This window comes from Lacerta agilis, chromosome 1 (assembly GCF_009819535.1).
Source record: "Lacerta agilis isolate rLacAgi1 chromosome 1, rLacAgi1.pri, whole genome shotgun sequence".
Lineage (NCBI taxonomy): Eukaryota > Metazoa > Chordata > Lepidosauria > Squamata > Lacertidae > Lacerta > Lacerta agilis.
In genome coordinates this window covers 121302212-121321882 of record NC_046312.1, presented here as the reverse complement: position 1 = coordinate 121321882, position 19671 = coordinate 121302212, and the positions used below count along the sequence as shown (strand labels likewise).

Here is a 19671-nt window from a genome sequence, read left to right as displayed (position 1 = left end):
GTTTGCACACAGAAATAGCAGCATATTGGAAAGAGCATACAGAGGCAACCCTCCCAACTTTAAGCAGCACACATCTTTGACCTGTTCCTACTTCGCAAAGAAGCACCTTTTCCTTCATGCATGGGCAAAATGCAAACATGAGGCAAGAAGATGAAAGCATGCTGTAAGGAGATGGCCTTAAAACTCTTCCAACTGTTGCCATGTCATACATTATTATGATTTTTCTAAAAACCATGACTTCACCAGATCTGCCTATTTGTTAGGACACTTTGGGAGGCTGGGCCAGTGCGGCATTAAAAATTTGGGCTGCAAATTTTAATTAAAAACCCTTTAAATCCATTTTAAAAGGCAATCCTGGTTAATTGGACAACACTTTAAAAAAATATATGGTCAGTTAAGAGAAATGTTATCTACACTGACTGGTAGTGGTTTTCCAGAGATTCCCACACCTACAAGGAGACACCAGAGTCCTGATTGCAAAGCTACTGCTAGGCTGAGTTGCTACAAAGCTGATGGAGCCTGCTCCCTGATGGATGAACAAGAGAGAATTCTGGAATATTATTTAATTTACAGTGGCATACTGTGTTCTCAATTATTTAGCTGAAAACTTTTAAGAGGGCTCTCTAGGATAGAGAAGCAGCCTATGTACTTTATTAGCATTTAAGAACTGGGAACTGTATCAAAACACATACGACGAGACAAGTGTCCCTGCCTTCTAGGCTTACAATCTAATTTGTTTAGAGAGAGTCAAATGGATGGTGAACTATATATATATCTCACACACAAGGGGGAAGTTTTAATTCAGAATATTGAAACACACTAACTGTAGAGGGGGACTGGGTTGTTGGGGGGTGTTGAGTGTTCCAGTGGGAAACAAGAGGGTGCAGGTAGGGAATGGAGGGAGCAATTTTGGATTTATGGAAGGAGGAGATCCAGAGGAACGCAGACAGTGGGGCAGGGAGACCACACGGAGATTTAGCAAAGGAAAGAGTGGTGGGACAAGGAGAAGGGGGCAGGGAGAAAACAGAAACCAGGTTTCTCTCCCCTACTTAGGGAGTTGCCTGCCTAAAGCATTGCTGCTCCTTTGTGCAGAACCACCTCTGCAGCCCTGCACTCAGCCCAGGCTCAGAGTCCCTTCCCTTTAGACTGCGCCCCCCCCCCCAGCTGCATCCCCATGCCAGCTGACAACCCAGTAGCCGTAACCCTTTGCCCCTCTCCAAAAAAGAAAAAAGCCCTGGGGAGGTCTGGCTGTCCGTTCCAAGTTAAGTACCGTCAAAGAAGCACATTATACCAATATCCAAAATTAACATTTTATTTTGACATTTCTTTGTGCGTGAGGTTTTTCTGCCACCCCCCCCCTCCAAGTGCGCAGCATATCACTAAGTGCTGGTGTGTTTGGAAGGCGGGATGGTCCATGGAGGAGCTTCTGGAGTCAGCCTAGGCATGAACAGGTTATATAGTTCAGCTGTGCTGGTCCCCCAGAGGTCACTTTGCAAAAGCAGCAAGGAAGGTGTGTGCATATGTGTGTGTGGGGGGGAGTGTTCTACCATGTAACAACAACACAGGAATTTCACTTCTTAGCATCTATCACAGTTTTTTTTTGTTTTTGGAAAGTACATTCAGCTGTCTTCTCATCAAACTCACACTTCAGACACAGAGATTAATTCAGTTTTGATGTATCCTTTTCCTGCGCCGTCCACATCCATGGGTTCCGCGGCTAAAATGATGAAAGAAAAACACACACACACACACAAAAAAAACGTTTTAGTAACTACGGAACTGGTTCGCCCAGCCAAAAATGCAGGTATTCCAACCCCTACTATAAAAGCACTCTCAACTTCACTTTAATGTAAAGACAACGGTCAGGTTTCATCGAACGAGACTTGCCAGTGGAAGCCCAGAGCAAGGACTGTCCGTATCGGCGAATATTGACATCGCAGCGGATGTACCCAGAATTGTCAAAATGTGCGTCATGTCTAGAACTGGGGGGAAAGCCAGTGCTATTTTTTCGGGGGGGGGCACACACATACCCCTCAACATTTTGTGAATCCAAGGTTGGCCTCGTTGACAGGCGCTATTTCAATATGAGTAGGAAATTGAGAGGACCCCTAATTTTTTTTTTTAATAGAAAAAAGTACTGGAAAAAGCAATGGACAAGATTACGTATCAAGTCACCCGCTTGCTGCTACCCCCCTGCTATTTTCCTTACAGCTGCACCCTGTCCCCCACAAGTGCCACCCTTGTTTGGGGTCCAGGAAAAAAAAGATTTCATGGAACTGACCACAGCACAGGTTTTTGTTTCAAAGGGAAAGTACTCACGCTCTTTGGGCCTGGAGTAGTATTTTCCAAAGGCATTGTCTTTGGGAATATCTGGATAAAGAAATTTCAGGGGGTTTTCCGGAATATTCTCAGCCGCCATCACCTTGTAGCTGCGAATAATATCGGGCAGGCTAACAGCAGAGAGTTCCTTCTTTGTGTAGGGTTCCACAGAGTGACATAAATTATCTGGTACCATAGCCAGGGGTAGGGAGAGACAAGAATTGAAAGCAAGATCAGAAACTAAACTTTCAACACACTTGGCCTGCTAAGAAGCTAAAAGAACTCGAAGAGCTGGTATCTACTGTTTATCCTTCACGTTAGGGTTGCCATTCAACACCCTTCCCAGTCCCACCCTGTAACAGAGGAGAAATTTAGCAGGTGAGGTGATTTCCCCTGGCATCAAGAGTTAAAAGGAGAATGGCTCTTTAGAAGTTACCAACTTCTCCTTCCATGGTTTTTTCCCCCCTTAATAATTTTTTTTTTTACTTTATTAACAAAATTACATGCACATACACATAAAAACACTTACACATTGAACACACCTACACACATATACATAAACCAAAATACATCGTCATCAATATATTTCTATTACAAAAACTATTCAAAAATATAAATTCATTCTAGCCTTCTGTTCACTTCAGTTAGGCTAGGTTTTTACATATTCTCATTCTTGGGCTTCCCAATTTATCTCTTCATTAAATTATACAGTAGGGTTATTCAAAATATATAAATTGTACTTCATGTTCTATTTCATCTTTCTTTTAGTTTTAAATGTTTATTAATTATTATTATTATTATTATTATTACTACTACTACTACTATTCCGTTTCCAGGTAAAACAGGAGCTATTCCAAGACTATGACTGTGTTAGTGCTGCACCTTTTTATTTTTTAAGGTATTGCAGAAAGTCGTTCCATTCCTCAATAAATTTTTCCCTCGGATTGTCTTTTATTTTCTCTGAGAGATATGCCAGCTCTATGAATTCTAACGTTTTGTAAAGCCAATCCTTTGCCTTAAACTTTTCTTAATAATTTCTATCAGTTTTCAATTACCATAATCCAATAAAAGCCTCATTATGCCAAATAATTAATGCCAATCTTTCAAATGCCAAATTATACAATTTATGTGCCCCCCACCCCACGCGCTAGAATTAATGGTTTGACGATTTACGTAATTTCTGCGTTCCATAATCTTATATTCCAATTACACAGCAGTCAGAAAAACAAAACCAACTTCTCCTTCCATGTTTTTTTTTCTCCATTCCAATTTTTTTTGGAGAATTTTTTTGAGAAAATTTCCATAGCTTAGTGATAAGCATTATTATCGTGTAGGAGGCCCAATTCAAAAAACAACTGTGCTTGGAGAGTAAGGCTCCAATGAACATGGGAGGATTTGCTGCCACACAAAAAATACCACCACAAACAATGTAACAGGCTGTATATAAATATATAAATTCTTTTTAAATGTGATTCAACATATCGTATCCAAATATATGGTTCTATAGAACAACTTATCATATAAACGAAACATATTATGAGAAATTGAAGTCCAGCAGACTGATCAGGAAATACAATCTATTCAGTTCTTATATTGGCAATATCCACGGCGTGGAATTCTTATATCAATCTTAGTTGTGTTCCACATGAAGATGCATTTAAGAATTCCAGCATTCCTTGTATGCAGGTATCAGACGAAAAACTTGGAAGAATGGCACATGCACAAAATAAAAAAATATGGAACGCCCCATGAATTTGCGTGTCATCCTTGCGCAGGGGCCATGCTAATCTACTCTGTATCGTTCCAATTTTAGTGTATATGCTGCCACAAAAGATATGAAATGGATGGGTTTAAAAAAATATTTTTTTTATGTATTAATATTTTTGTTAAGCCCTTGAACAAAAAATGAGTGTTCTTTTTGAGTGTTTGCCTACCATTTTGTGGTCCTTCTGCCCAGGTAAAAGTGATGGCTCCTTCTCGACTACTTTCACTGAATCTCAGGAGGAAGGTACCAGTGGGCTTATTCTTGAGCAAGCAACGTTCTCGTTCTTTGCTTATGAAGCCTATGATGCTTCTGAAATGTCAAAAAGAGAAGAGCACAGATGCACAAAAACATTTGTGACAGGACTTAGGCCTTGTAGTAAGTCAAGAGGACACCAACCTGGGGCCCTGAAGGTATTGTCTAGAGACTCCCAACTCTCCTCACACGTGGGCCAATGATCAGGGCTGATGGACGTCAAAGTCCAACAACATCCAGAGCGCACCAATTTAGGGTAAAGTCCTATCCCCCACAGCTGCCAAAACGGCTTACAAATGAGCATTTCCAATACGTTTCCATGAACAATTCACAGAGTTGGTGTTGACTTTTGAAGCCCTAAATGGCCTTGGCCCAGTATACCTGAAGGAGCATCTCCACCCCCATCATTCAGCCCAGACACTGAGGTCCAGCTCTGCGGGCCTTCTGGCCGTTCCCTCACTGTGAGAAGTGAGGTTACAAGGAACCAGGCAAAGGGCCTTCTCGGTGGTGGTGCCCACCCTGTGGAACGCCCTCCCATCAAGTATCAAGGAAATAACTATCTGACTTTTAGAAGACATCTGAAGGCAGCCCTGTTTAGGGAAGTTTGTAATGTTTGATGTTTTATTCTGTTTCTAATCTGTTGGGAGCCACCCAGAGTAGCTGCGGAGGCCCAGCCAGATGGGTGGGATATAAGTAATAAATCTATTATTAATTATTATTATTATATTATTTTAATTATAATTATTCCCAGTTACTTGCTGCCATTTAGGGACAGCATTCACAGGGGTAAATAACTTCTAAACGGTGGAGAAACTCTGTTTACTCCGATTTAAGTTTTAGCGGCCTTCGCACGGTTCATTCTGCCGCTTACAATGCATTCGAAGTGGGAAGTTCTCTTTCTGGTCCTGCAAAAGTTCTGTTTAACAGCCACTTGGGGCCTTAGCCGACGGACGTGAGTCAGGGCTGGTGTTTGAATTCTCACGTTATGTGAAAGGAGGGCAGAAGGTATGTGCGTTTCGATTGGCGGGCGCAGGTTTAGAATTTACAGTCGGAGAGTGCGATTGGCCGAGGTTGGACTGCTGGCACGCGGGGAAATGGATATAAGGCTAGGTGCTGGTCAGCAGGTGAGAGTTGGGAGAGGAAGGAGGAGCGCCGTGGTTTGGTAGCCAAAGGTTTGCGGGGGGGGGGGAGCTGGATCAACTTGGTTTAGGCTGAAGAGACAAGGGGAGAAGTGAGGAGCTGCTTGGAATGCTGGTCTGTGTTGACTGTGATTTTTGCATAACACACATCCCAACCACGATTCACAGTATATTTGTCAGGTCAAATATTATGAAGCTTTGGAGAGTCCTCGTTTATAAGAGTTGGTGAGGCCTAACTGGGGTGGCGAGAATCTGGCTAAAGGGTTTTAATGGGGTAACTTGCCACTTTCCTTAAGCGGTCTTAGTATAACATTAAGACTGCAAGCTGCTGGTATTTAAACTGACAGGAACAAGTTAACAAAGCGCACACTCATTGAAAGATGCAACACTATTTTTTAAAGTAACTACGTAAGTTTGTACAGTTCATAATCTTTTAGTAAACATAAATGCTCATATTAAACACAATACTTGTACAGTCGTACCTTGGTTCTCAAAACGCCCAGGAACCCGTACATTTCGGCTCTCGAACAATCACAAACCGGAAGCGAGTGCTCCGGTTTTCAAACGCTCTTTTGGAAGCCGAACGTCCGACGGGGCTTCCGATTGGCTGCAGTAGCTTCCTGCAGCCAATCAGAAGCCACACTTTGGAAGTCGAACCGACTTCCGGAATGGATTCCATTCGACTCCCGAGTTACGACTGTACAGTAGAACCTCGGCTTTCGAACGTAATCCATTCCATTCAATTTCTGAAAGGTTCAAAAGCCGAGGCACAAAGGGCGGCCTGCAAATTTACAGAGAAAAATACAGTGGAAGACGTTCCGACTTCCGAGGCACGTTCGAAAACAGAAGCATTTACTTACGGGTTTACGGCACTCAACGTCCGAAAAGTTTGTCAACGGAGACGTTAGAAAACAGAGGTACCGCTGTATCTGACTGGCTTTGTACCATGTCTTTAGCTCACAGTTATAGGTTACTGGTAAAGGAAGGGCTCAGCAGAAGTGAGACTGAACAGTGGCAGCAGCACAGATTTAGGAGAATCATTGGAGTTAAAAGTTGGGTTTTACCACCTTCACTGACCATAAAATCAAGAGTTACATTATAAATTAGGGATGCGACTTGCCAATTGTTCCTCCTTTCCTTCACCGTAATCTGGAGGGGGGGGGGTCAAGGCAGAACCTTTTTGCTGCTTAGAAACTCCCAATGACCCGCTGCAAATATTCCAGCAGCTCCCAGCTATCCGTCTCCCTTCCTCACTTTACATTATTTGCTTTTTCATAACGAAGGCAATCCATTAAAAAAAACGCTTTTATGTTCTCAGCGAAACCTGTTTGCTACGCTGTGGATAACAAGCTACAATAGCTCTCTAGAGGTCTATTTATCCCCCAGCTTCTTCCCCATATATACTTTATACTGCTCCATAAAAAAGCAATTTCAGGGCAATTAAAGTTCTGTTTTGAGAAATGGGTATAAGTTCAGCACTGCCTATCGTTTGACGGTCTGAGGAATTACTGTTTACACAATTAATTTGACTACTGTTGTTCGGAGCCTACCAGCAGATATCTAATAAGCCATTTAAACTGCGTTTTGACAGTAATGGGTCTTAGAGCTGCCGTTCTGACAAGAGTCCCTAAACCAGGAGCAGGGAAACTGTGGCCTTCCAGACATTGCTGAACTGCAACTCCCCAAAATCTCTGACTGTCGGCCATTCTGGTGGGGGCAGGGAGGAGCTGAATTCCAACAACATCTGCATGGCGACAGGTTCCCACCCTTGCCGTAAACCTCCTTACCTTAAAACTGAAATCTCCTTCATTGTGTTTCTCTCTCCTCATCCCCTCAAGGCTATTCCATATGCAAAATGTTCCCTCTCTTTTTTTGGTGGGGGCAAAACTAAGCATTGTTTAAGCACCACTGATTTCAAGGTGGAAGACAAGGGTCCTGGGAATAAAATCCCATGAATTCAATGGCGCTTATATTGGGAGTAGATGCACAAAGACTGCATTGTAAAATGCCTAATTCCAACCGGAACTCCTTTAATGTTATTTTTAACTGATGTTTGAATTATGGTGCTGGAGGAGACTCTTGAGAGTCCCGTGGACTGCAAAAAGATCAAACATATCCATCCTTAAAGAAATCAGCCCTGAGTGCTCACTGGAAGGACAGATCCTGAAGCTGAGGCTCCAGTACTTTGGCCACCTCATGAGAAGAGAAGACTCCCTGGAAAAGACCCTGATGTTGGGAAAGATGGAGGGCACAAGGAGAAGGGGACGACAGAGGATGAGATGGTTGGACAGTGTTCTCAAAGCGACTGGCATGAGTTTGGCCAAACTGCGGGAGGCAGTGGAGGATAGGGGTGCCTGGCATGCTCTGGTCCATGGGGTCACGAAGAGTCGGACACGACTGAACAACAACAACTACTGATGTTTTAATGTATTTTTAATCCCCCCCCCCCAGAGTGACTGGGGAAACCCAGCCAGATGGGTGGGGTATAAATTATTTATTTATTTATTTATTTATTTATTTATTTATTTATTATTGATTTATTATTCCAGATGTGGTTTTATTTAGGATTCCAAGCCCATCCTCTGCCCTCTAGAAGCCTCTGAAATTCTTACCCATCGTTCCAGAGGGAGAGAAGATGTTTCTTAATGAGGTCAAGGATGCCTTCAATCCACAACCAGAAAGGAATGTTTTTGTCATTTATGTTTTCCTGAAATTGAAGGAAACAAAAGAACAGCGCGTTAGAAGTTGCTACTTCAGCTAACCACAACCGAGCTTGTACGTTAAGAGTAGCCGTTATATCAGCGGTGCTCTTCTCATTAATTTCCCCCCTCACAGCTGTTCTTGGGTCTTCCGATTTTGTGTTCCATACATTCGCGTTCCCACATGCATTCCAACTGTCTTACAAGCCTCAAGGCCACCTCTATGCTGTTGTGCGTTAAGGGTGCTCACACATTGCATTCAATAGTTGAGCTACTGCTCCGTAAACAGTTGCTCCACTCCCATCATTCAGCCCGGACACTAAGGTCCAGCTCTGAGGGTCTTCTGGCGGTTCCCTCACTGCAAGAAGTGAAGTTACAAGGAACCAGGCAGAGGGCCTTCTCTGTAGTGGCCCCCTCCCTGTGGAACGCCCTCCCATCAGATGTCAAGGAAACAAACAGCTATCTGACTTTTAGAGGACATCTGAAGGCAGCCCTGTATCGGGAAGTTTTTAATGCTTTATGTTCTATTATGTTTCTATATTCTGCTGGAAGCCACCCAGAGTGGCTGGGGAAACCTAGCCAGACAGGTGGGATATAAATAATAACATTTATTACTATATATATATATATATATATATATATATATATATATATATATATATATAACCCAGCCAACACAAACACTTATACATGCACAGACGCCGTCTGCGACTTGTGCCCAGGGTAATAATATGAACAAGCCTGGTAAAAGCTAGCAAAAGGTGTTAGGAGCAAGATGGTTCATAAAAGGCAACTGGGCACCAGCTATGCACATGTGCCTTTCTCTTGAAAATGACCCAAACCACAGACAGTTCAAACATGCAGTGTACAGTGTGCATTTCCCTGTATCAGGAGGGAGGTTGTGTGTGAGAGAGAGAGAGAGAGGGAGGGGGGAGGAAGAGAGAGACTCCTATTGCACACATTGCGGTACAGCAGTATAATGTTGCCTATGGTTGTGCACTCAAGAGTGTGTTTTTCTGAAAATACAAGGGTATTCTCCCCTCGGCCCAATCTCCCCCCACCCTGGTGTTCACTGCGTCAGTAAAACTACAACCACAACAGTGATGCTCAGTACACTGATCTCTTGGGAGGCAACTGACCATGTTTTCTGTTCTATTTAGTACCCTCTGCTGGTAACTGGTGAGAATGCAAGATTGTAAGACCCGAGGTGAGTTGTTTTAGCAAACAACAGCTCCCCCCCCCCCGGAAGTTTAAAAAGAGAGAGAGAGTGTGTTCAGGCGCTGTTTTCCACCATGGCCTCCACGTTTTCAGGTTTCTGCAGCGGCTCAAAAAAAAACAACAACAATTTTTTTTGAGATGAAGAACAAAGGCCTTTATTGTGCCCCCTTAAACTCCCTTAGAAAGCCGTGGTTCATCTCCGACTTAGGCAACCAACTGGTTAACAATGGATCCAGCAGTGGCTGGACTTTGGCCCCTTTAGAATAAATAATAATAATAATAATAATAATAATAATAATAATAAAATTTTATTTACCGTATTTTTTGCTCCATAAGACGCACTTTTTCCCTCCTAAAAAGTAAGGGGAAATACCTGTGCGTCTTATGGAGCGAATGGTGGTCCCTGGAGCTGAATTGCCCAGGGGCCAAAAGCAGATTGTGCTTTTTATTTTACAAAGAGAAAAGGGAGTGTTGAAAGGACCCCGCTCAGCAGCTGATCAGCAGGAGATCGGGAGAGAGATAAGAGTCCCCGGCTCCCTTTCAGCCCCGCCCTCCTTTGTTGAATGTGCTGCAGAGGGAGGTTGTTTGTTTCCCCAGGACATGTGACTGGCTGATTAGATTATCTGTCTGAAAACAGTAGAAATGGCTCCCTTTCCTTAAGATTTTTCAGAAATGTGAGTTAAACCCCATAAAAATGGGGCTTTTCCTCTTTGCTTTTCCCCCTTTGCAAAAGGAGCTTTGCTTTTCCCCCTTTGCAAAAAAAGCTGCAAAACCTTTAGCTGATCCTCAAAACAAAAACAAAAACAAAAAAAACCCCTAGGGCTTTTCCCTTTGCAAAAAAAGCTGCAAAACTTTTAGCTGATTCTCAAAAAAGGCCTTTTGCCTTTGCAAAAACAGCAGCAAAACCTTTAGCTGATCCTCCCCCCCCCAAAAAAAACCCCAAACCCCAGGGCTTTTCCCTTTGCAAAAAAAGCTGCAAAACTTTTAGCTGATCCTCAAAAACAAAACAAAAAACAAAACAAAACAGGACTTTTAGAGGAGGAAAACCAGAAAAATATTTTTTCCTTGTTTCCTCCTCTAAAAATGAGGTGCGCCCTATGGTCCGGAGCGTCCTATGGAGCGAAAAATACGGTATACCCCGCCCTTCCCTGCCAAAAACCGGGCTCAGGGCGGCTAACACTAATTAAAATTCCAGCAAAAACATAACACAATCAATTTAAAATAACAGATTAAAATACAAATTTAAAAATTCAATATTAAAACTGCAGTCTCATTTTCAAATAACCCACCAATAAAAGAAGGAAGCATAAATATCAAACAGAAACCAACTCAAAGGCCAGGTGGAACAGCTCCGTCTTGCAGGCCCTGCGGAAAGATGCCAAATCCCGCAGGGCCCTGGTCTCTTGTGATAAGACTGTTCCACCAAGTCGGGGCCAATACTGAGAAGTCCCTGGCCCTAGTTGAGGCCAACCTAGCGTCTTTGTTGCTCAGGACCTCCAAAAGATTATTATTTGAGGACCTTAAGGTCGTACATGGGACATACCAGGAGAGGCGGTCCCTTAGGTACGAGGGTCCTAAAGGAAAAAAGGGGGGAAAGGAAATATCCTACCTTACAGAACCTCACCCAACTAATAGTGCTGTCCGCAGTGCATCCGTTCGCTAAAGGGAAAAAAGTTATCGCCGTGTTACTCTTCAGATACTAATTACGTTAGGCTCATATATCTGCATCACATGTAACACTGGAGATAGAATCTTTACCGTCCAAGAACACAAAGGGCTGAATTTAAATCCCAAGGACAAAGGGAGAGGAAGGACTCTCAGAAAAGAAAAGAAAAAACCCTGCTGATTGGGAAATGCCATTTTCCCATCTGTGCTGCCGTGCTAAGGGCTTTGGAATTTCATAGTAACTGAGAAATCAGAGGATGCTGCTACCCTCCCCAATTATATTCTGATCAAGTCAGCAGATTTTGCTTTCTTCTCGCTTTTGACAAATGTGATGCTTCAAGCCCAGAAATACTTCCAATTTCAAACAGATTCTAAGAGTGAATAGCTCACAATTTCTTTAGGGCAGGAGCTACATAACTGGGGTTCATGCAAGCTTCAGCCAGGTGGTCCACAGTAGGGGCTGTGAGATAATTATAGAATCATAGAATCATAGAGTTGGAAGAGACCACAAGGGCCATCCAGTCCAACCCCCTGCCAAGCAGGAAACACCATCAAAGCATTCCTGACAGATGGCTGTCAAGCCTCCGCTTAAAGACCTCCAAAGAAGGAGACTCCACCACACTCCTTGGCAGCAAATTCCACTGTCGGACAGCTCTTACTGTCAGGAAGTTCTTCCTAATGTTTAGGTGGAATCTTCTTTCTTGTAGTTTGAATCCATTGCCCCGTGTCCGCTTCTCTGGGGCAGCAGAAAACAACCTTTCACCCTCCTCTATATGACATCCTTTGATATATTTGAACATGGCTATCATATCACCCCTTAACCTTCTCTTCTCCATAACAGTATCGAATTCACCATAACAGTATCGAAATAACATTGTGGTAAGTGTTTCAATGAGAGAATATATGGGTGAGCAAAAAGGTGGGGGCTTGACAGCTTCCTAGGTCCCTTTACCTGAACCGATAAGGTAAAGGTAAAGGGACCCCTGAGCATTAGGTCCAGTCGCGGTCGACTGGGGTTGCAGCGCTCATCTCGCGTCACTGGCCGAGGGAGCCGGCGTACAGCTTCCGGGTCATGTGGCCAGCATGACTAAGCCGCTTCTAGCGAACCAGAGCAGCTCACAGAAACGCTTCCTGCCGGAGCGGTACGATTGCACGGCGGGCCAGAGGAGCATGCGCACTCGCTGTTTCTGGTGCAGCGTGGCGCTGGAAATAGCTTGTGCGCATGCGTCATTTCCGGCGCACTTCCTGGTTGGCGCGGTGCTGGAAATAGCTCGTGTGCACGGGCCTCCACAGACCCGAAAGTGCGCTGGAAATGATGCTTGCGCATGCACACAAGCTATTTTCGGTGTGGCGCCAACCTGGAGATGGGCAACCGCACCGCGCCACGCTGTTAAGAGCGGCCGTGGTCGGGGGCCACAAAATTGGCTTGCAAGGGCCGCATCTGCCCCGCAGGCCTTGGTTTGGAGACGTCTGCCCTAGGCTCTGTGGTTTAACCCACAGCGGCACCAGGGGGTAGCTCAGCTGAACCGATACTTTACAGTTAATTTGCAGATAATTTGCAGGTAACAGTGTCTCCTGCTTTATTTTTTTCTCTCCCTCCTCCCTCCTAACCAATAAGAAATGAAACCATTATGCCTTGTGTGCCATAAAAGAGGGATATAAAATATACAGCGAAAATAAATTACATAACCTCTAATTAAACATGGTGGGAAGGTAGACGCATTATTATTTTTAGAGGTTGACAGTGCAAACAATAATTTTAAACGCCACTTACGAATTAACTTTTCTCCTATCATGCTCAGTTGCTCTGCATTGAGCCCCCGCTTTGTGACGGAAGAAAACTGCCAACTCAACACTTCGGAAAGCTGCGACCATCTTGCACACGGGGCGTTCAGAAAGAAGGACAAATTCTAGAGAGGGACAGGAAAGGATTTGGAAACTGAGCCACTATTTACTGACTTTCCTTTTATTTACAGGAATAATATCATCCCACTTTTCTTCCAAAGGAGCCCAAGTGTCATAGAAATTTCTTCCATTTCGTTCTCATAACCTTGCTTGGAAGGAGAAACTTGAGACATGACGACTTGTCAGCCATTGGTATAGTGGAGATTTTAACCAGTCTCCTTGGTCCTAGGACTCAGCTACATTTCGTCACATTAATACGTTTTGAGCGTGTTATAAACATCTAACACCAGATGGTGCCAGAGAGCAAAATAATTTATATGGATTTTTACATAGGCATTTTCTTTATTTCATTGCAACGATTTAATTTCTGACTTACTTATAGTGTTTTTAACCTGTGTCTAGATCCACCCCTTATTTTGAAATACTAAGTACTGCACCATATTGGCTCTCATAAGGCTAGGGAATTTTTATATCCCTGTCAGGGAGCTCCAACCTCCTCACAAAAAAACTTATACCTTAAAATGGTATTTGGACTTCCAGACAACCTACATGGAAACACTAACAATAATTGTTTATTTTACCTGGGGGGAGGCGGGGGGAACCAATAAAACTTCCTGCAATTTTGTAATTACGACTTGTTGCTTGTTTTCAAAAATGTTATTTTAAAAAAATGGCTGTGGATTTAACTATATTACTTAAGCTTCCCCTGTGACTGTGTGTCTGCATTTTGTCCAGATTCTTCCTTTTTCTTTTGTTGACAACTCTACAATCCATTTGCATGTTCCCATGCCCATTTTTAATTTTATAGGGGAAGCAGCTGGTGGTGTGTTTTTTAAAGTGAAATATGATCAACATCAGCAAAGCAAGTGATTTCTTCTTACGCAGAGAACGCGTTGCCCTTGTACAATTTAAATCAAGAGAAAAATGCTGCTTTTGTTCAATCTCCCCAAAATGCCATGTATAAAAAGAGTTCAAACAATGCTAATGTTTATGCAATGGTCATAAAAGCAATTCCAAAAAAAAATCAAGTGTCCAACTGGGGCTTCAGCGTATGTAATTAAAGAAAACTTCATCACTGAATGGAGCTTTCCAATTACTTTTTTAAAAGGTACCGATTTACATGAGCTATTTAATATTGCAAAACTACAAGCTGAAAAGCTAATGCGCTTTTAGCTCCTCTTTCTAGCTAAACAGTTTTCATTCCAAATGGTTGTTTGAAGAAATGATATCCAACATGGGCCATACTGAAGATAAACTCACTGAAATAACTTGTGTCCATGTTCAATGGGTCTTATGTTGAACTTATGGTCAATGGGTCTGTGCACAGATATGACCAATGCTGGATTATCATCCTTCATAAACAGAACCTTCAAAACCAGAGCTTGCTTCCTCCCCCCTCCTCTGCCACAATCATTTTCCTTTTATGTAATGTATTATTGTTGACTTTGGTAAGTTACAATGCTATTTAGTTCTGAGAGAGTGATTGCTTTCATTTACAATTTTTTTAAAATTATTGATGCATTTGCTACCCTAGGCTTCTTGGAGAAGCAGGATGTAAATTTAATAAGTGTCGTACCTTCCGTTTGACTTCCAAAGCGTTCGAAAACCAAAGCGCAGCTTCCGATCGGCTGCAGGAGTTTCCTGCAGCTAATCGGAAGCCGCGTCCGACGTCTGGCTTCCAAAAACAGTTCGCAAACCGGAACACTCACTTCCGGGTTTGCGGCGTTCGGGAGCCAAAACGTTTGAGAACTAAGCAGTTCGAAAACCAAGGTACGACTGTAAACCGATGAACAAAATAATGGTGGGTTGCTTTAATAAAGAGTATTCTTTCAACTGTTTCAATCTCCACTCACCCACCCTACTCCTGCACTTAAAAAAGGATGCCAGGAGACTCACCTTGGGCTCATTTGTCAGCATGTTGTACCACAAGATGGAAGCCCATCCGCTTGGCAGCTGACTGACGTTGGAGATCACAACAATAGGAAGGGAGGTGGTCTGGGAAGCGAAGGTGACAGGGAAAAATTGAGTGAACGCTTCCAAGATGGTCAAAGGACAAGAAATTAAGGGGAGACACAGTACCCAAATTCCTTTGGGCAGCAGCGTCACTTCATTACAATTAGCAAAACATGGCTGGATATTTCGTCACATAAAGATATGACAGGCAATCCTCGTTTTGCGTGGGGTGTTGCATTCCAGTCCCCAAGCGCATCGGTGGACCATGCGCAAGTCCCTTTTCATGACATCTCTGACGCTTCCTGGTTTGACGCCATGCGCACGTGCTCGGACGCAACTAAATCAGTCATTGCCTGTATAGCCCAGGTTGGAAGATTCACTTTTCTATGCTCAAAGCTCTTTGGTTAATTTAAAAACAAAACAAACTGCAGAGCGAGCCAAACTTCAGTTTGCTTTTATCACAAAAGCAAACTGTTCCCAGTTTGGCACGCGAGGCATGGGTGGGCCAATCTAACAAACAAGGAAGTGCAAGGCTGTGTTCACAGTTTGGCTCGTGGCTGGAATGGGACAAGACTTTCCCCTAAATTCACTCCACTCTTGCTACATACATAGCCTTATGTCCTGAGCAGTTAACACCACTTACCTCTAGATCAATTATGAGGCCCCACTGTTCCAGCGTTGTCTCAAAAGAGAGAGAATGGAGTTCTTCTGTTACAATGAGAGGCCCCTTTATATAGGAAAAAGGCAGATTTAAAAAAATAACAATTACAGGAATCTGTCGCGCTACACAATCCCCCTGATCCATATTTGCTTCAGAACATAGGACTGAACTTCCTGTGCAATCTTCATTGGACAATATATCTTCCCCCCTCCCCCCCATATGCCATTGGCCTGCTTTGACTTTTAGGTGGGACAACCACTTGTCAATCACCTGACATCATTATTGCATCAGGTGCCTAACAGGAAGGTGGCCCCACCCACCTGTCAAAAGCTGTTCCAGTGGGATGGGGAAAATAAAGTTTCTGGTTTGCTGGGCTAAAAATCCTGCTCTTCTATATGAAAGATTAAAATGGGAGACCTTGGTACTTTTTTCAGTTACATAATTATATTATCACTCTAACCAATATCAGGTTTAACATTTACAGGCTAAGGTTAAAGTAAGAGTATCCTAATAAATCTATGAGGGATCATGGTGTGGTAAAATAAGAAAAAAGGTAAGGGACCCCAGGATGGAAACAAAATAGGAAATTCTTTCCAGTAGCACCTTAGAGACCAACTGAGTTTGTTCTTGGTATGAGCTTTCGTGTGCATGCACACTTCTTCAGGACCCCAGGATGGTTAAGGCTAGTCCAAGGCGACGATGGGGTTGAGGCGCTCATCTCGCTTTCAGGCCAAGAGAGCTGGCGTTTGTCCACAGACAGCTTTCCTGGTCATGTGGCCAGCATGACTAAACCACTTCTGGTGCAACGGAACACTGTGATGCAAGCCAGAGCACATGGAAACGCTCTTTACCTTCCTGCTGCAGTGGTACCTATTTATCTACTTGCACTGGCGTGCTTTCGAACTGCTAGGTTGGCAGGACATGGGACAGAGCAACGGGAAGCTCATTCGATCGCAGGGATTCAAACCGCTGACCTTCTGATTGGCAAGCCCAAGAGGCTCAGTGGTTTAGACTACGGCACCACCTTCATCCCTTTGTCTAGTCTATTACCATTGCTTATTAAAAATCCGCTATCAAATTAAAAGGAAACCAAGCAAGCAAAATGAACGGCATAGGTGTATATTCCTCTTACCTCGTTGGTTCTTCCAGGATTCTTTTGCTCCTTTAATTGCTGCAGAATGAAGGAATGTCTCAAAGTGAGTGACATTTATGTTCCTTTTTCAGTATATTAACCAATCAAAGACACATTTCAAAGACCAACGTGTCAGGTGCCAAACCATGGTGCACATTTTGACTAGCCAGGGGTGAGCAACACTCTTAACACAAACTTCACCACCCTTTAGATGTTTTGTATTCCAACTCCCATCAGCCCTGGCCAGTGCGGCCAATGATCAGGGTGATGGGACTTGCCATTCAATAAACATCTGGAAGGGCACCAGTTTGACTACCCCTTTACCAGATTCTCCCGAAGGAAGCTTTGGATGAAACTTGTCAACGTCAGACTCACAGGTGGCAATATTGTGCAATTATATTTCACAAGAATCAGGAAGGATTTTGTTTTAAATCTTTTCCCTTCATTGAAAGAGAAATTTGTGATATTATGTCTCCCCACGCCCCCAATACTTTCATTTCACTTTTAATTTGTTTATTGCCTTTACATATTACTATACACAAGGTCTGTATAGTTAAAGCTATGGTTTTCCCAGTAGTAATGTACGGAAGTGAGAGCTGGACCATAAAGAAGGCTGCTTGCCGAAGAACGGATGCTTTTGAATTATGGTGCTGGAGGAGACTCTTGAGAGTCCCATGGACTGCAAGAAGATCAAACCTATCCATTCTTAAAGAAATCAGCCCTGAGTGCTCACTGGAAGGACAGATCCTGAAGTTGAGGCTCCAGTACTTTGGCCACCTCATGAGAAGGGAAGACTCCCTGGAAAAGACCCTGATGTTGTGAAAGATGGAGGGCACAAGGAGAAGGGGATGACAGAGGATGAGATGGTTGGACAGTGTTCTCGAAGTGACTGGCATGAGTTTGGCCAAACTGCGTGAAGCAGTGAAAGAGAGGGGTGCCTGGCGTGCTCTGGTCCATGGGGTCACGAAGAGTCGGACACGACTGAACGACAACAACAAATACACAAGGCTGCTTACAAGCTGAAGAAACAACAAAATAGATGCCTAATAACAATCTGATCCTATAAAAAAGCCATAATAAAAACATAACTTCCAACAACTTATATCACATAAAGCAATTTTCAACAATCCAGCACGATGCAGGGAAAACTGTGAAGCCAGCCAATAGCTCCGTCCTTATTTCAGACATCATGATATATTGATACACAGCGGTACCTCTGGTTACGTACTTAATTCGTTCCGGAGGTCCGTTCTTAACCTGAAACTGTTCTTAACTTGAAGCACCACTTTAGCTAATGGGGCCTCCCGGTGCCGCTGCGCCTCCAGAGCACAATTTCTGTTCTTATCCTGAGGTAAACTTCTTAACCTGAAGCGTTATTTCTGGGTTAGCGGAGTCTGTAACCTGAAGCGTATGTAACCTGAAGCATGTGTAACCCGAGGTGCCACTGTAATGCGATGTTTAGCTGGTCGACATATCATGACATGGAAAACCAGATATTGCCCAGCCCTAGTTATGGGTCTGTAAAGAAACCTTAGTTTGTGCTATACAGTGGAACCTTGGGTTACGTTACCCTCGGGTAACATAAACTTCGGGTTATGTTACTGGCAAACCCGGAAGTGTTTTGCCGCGCACGCATGCGCAGAAGTGGCACCTCCGGTAGCGAAAAGTTCGGGATACGGCTGGACCTCTGGAACGGATCCTGTTCGAAACCGGAGGTACCACTGTATAAGAAATGTACCAACATTAATATAGAGTATAACTGAATTGATGCACATGTAAAAAAAACCAACCACATTTTTTAAAAAAACAAAGCAGGTAAGTACTTCAAAATTACCGTATTTTTCCGTATAAGACGCCCCTATGTATAAGATGCCCCCTATTTTGGGGGGTTCTGATTTAAGAAAACACCCCTCAGACGTACAAGACGAGCCCCAATTTTAAACCTACTTTTTTGGTTAAAAACAAAACAAAACCCTAGTCTTATAAATGGAAAAATACAATTAAAAGGAAAGAAAAAACAAAAAGCTCTGGCAGAGGGAAAGAACAAGACTTCTTACCAAAGCAATCGTGCCAAAAAGGAATAGGGGTATTTGTGTGTGTTTTATGCCATTGTGCATGCATACACACAAATACATGTTTGTGTGTGTGTGTGTGTGTGTGTGTGTGTGTTACATAAAAGCAGAAGAGAATACAAAACAGTGACAGACTTGAAGGTTGTGGCCTGTATGGAATATATACCCTTTCAATACACAAACATCAGTAGCACAGAATGTGGGTTGTTTTTTGGGGGGGGGGGGGAGATGACGACAGAACATTATAAAGATATTTTGAGAATCTGAATGCCAAAAATATATGCCTCACCAGATGTCTAAATTCTGCTGACAGGCTTCCATTCGACTCTTCCATGTTCATCACTTTGGAATTCGTCCCCAAGATGTTAAATTTTCTAAATCTTCAGTGGAAACAGATTTAAGAAGTTTTTTTTTAGACTAATCAGTTCACTGTGTAAAAAGAACAAGCAGTAGCGTACACAAGAAGTCAACGTACCCTTTAACGGCAACTTTCTCGTTGACGTCTCTGCAAAGAAATAAAAAAGTGAGGGGAGATCCATTATACAGAGCTGACAACGTATGCAGCAAATTTATCCATTTTACTGTAGTTTTTTCAAGTGGGTGTTTTATTTACCGGTATTTATTTATTTTTATTGCATGGTTTTAATTAACAAAACAAGATTACACGATAAAATTACAAACTTCCAACCATTAATCAAATCTTTTTCAGAAACAAAAATGTGATTACATACAAACGTATTTGGTTGTTTGTGTTTTGTATTTTGCATATAATACAATCATTACAATAAATAAGTAAATAAAAAATAACAAAAGGAAAATAATGTTGATGATAATAATAATAATAATATTGATAATATTTCTATTTGTTCTTCCCCCCCACCTTACCTCTAC

General features: G+C 42.9%; 1 protein-coding gene and 1 non-coding gene across 2 annotated transcripts in view; both read right to left on the bottom strand.

Moving 5' to 3' along the window:
- Nucleotides 1–19671, bottom strand: part of STAT1 (signal transducer and activator of transcription 1) — a 40571-nt gene that overhangs the window by 3185 nt on the left and 17715 nt on the right. The window contains exons 12-22 of the mRNA XM_033169051.1: nucleotides 19256–19285; nucleotides 19070–19160; nucleotides 16709–16747; nucleotides 15559–15642; nucleotides 14859–14957; nucleotides 12832–12967; nucleotides 11002–11051; nucleotides 8088–8182; nucleotides 4254–4393; nucleotides 2320–2505; nucleotides 1645–1717 (exon numbers count right to left, since the gene is read on the bottom strand). Of these exons, the coding sequence (XP_033024942.1) occupies nucleotides 1645–1717; nucleotides 2320–2505; nucleotides 4254–4393; nucleotides 8088–8182; nucleotides 11002–11051; nucleotides 12832–12967; nucleotides 14859–14957; nucleotides 15559–15642; nucleotides 16709–16747; nucleotides 19070–19160; nucleotides 19256–19285 (1023 nt within the window). The remainder of the gene's footprint in view (nucleotides 1–1644; nucleotides 1718–2319; nucleotides 2506–4253; nucleotides 4394–8087; nucleotides 8183–11001; nucleotides 11052–12831; nucleotides 12968–14858; nucleotides 14958–15558; nucleotides 15643–16708; nucleotides 16748–19069; nucleotides 19161–19255; nucleotides 19286–19671) is intronic.
- LOC117061725 lies at nucleotides 4050–4154 on the bottom strand. The gene has a single exon (XR_004428132.1). It is a non-coding gene; the product is annotated as a U6 spliceosomal RNA (small nuclear RNA).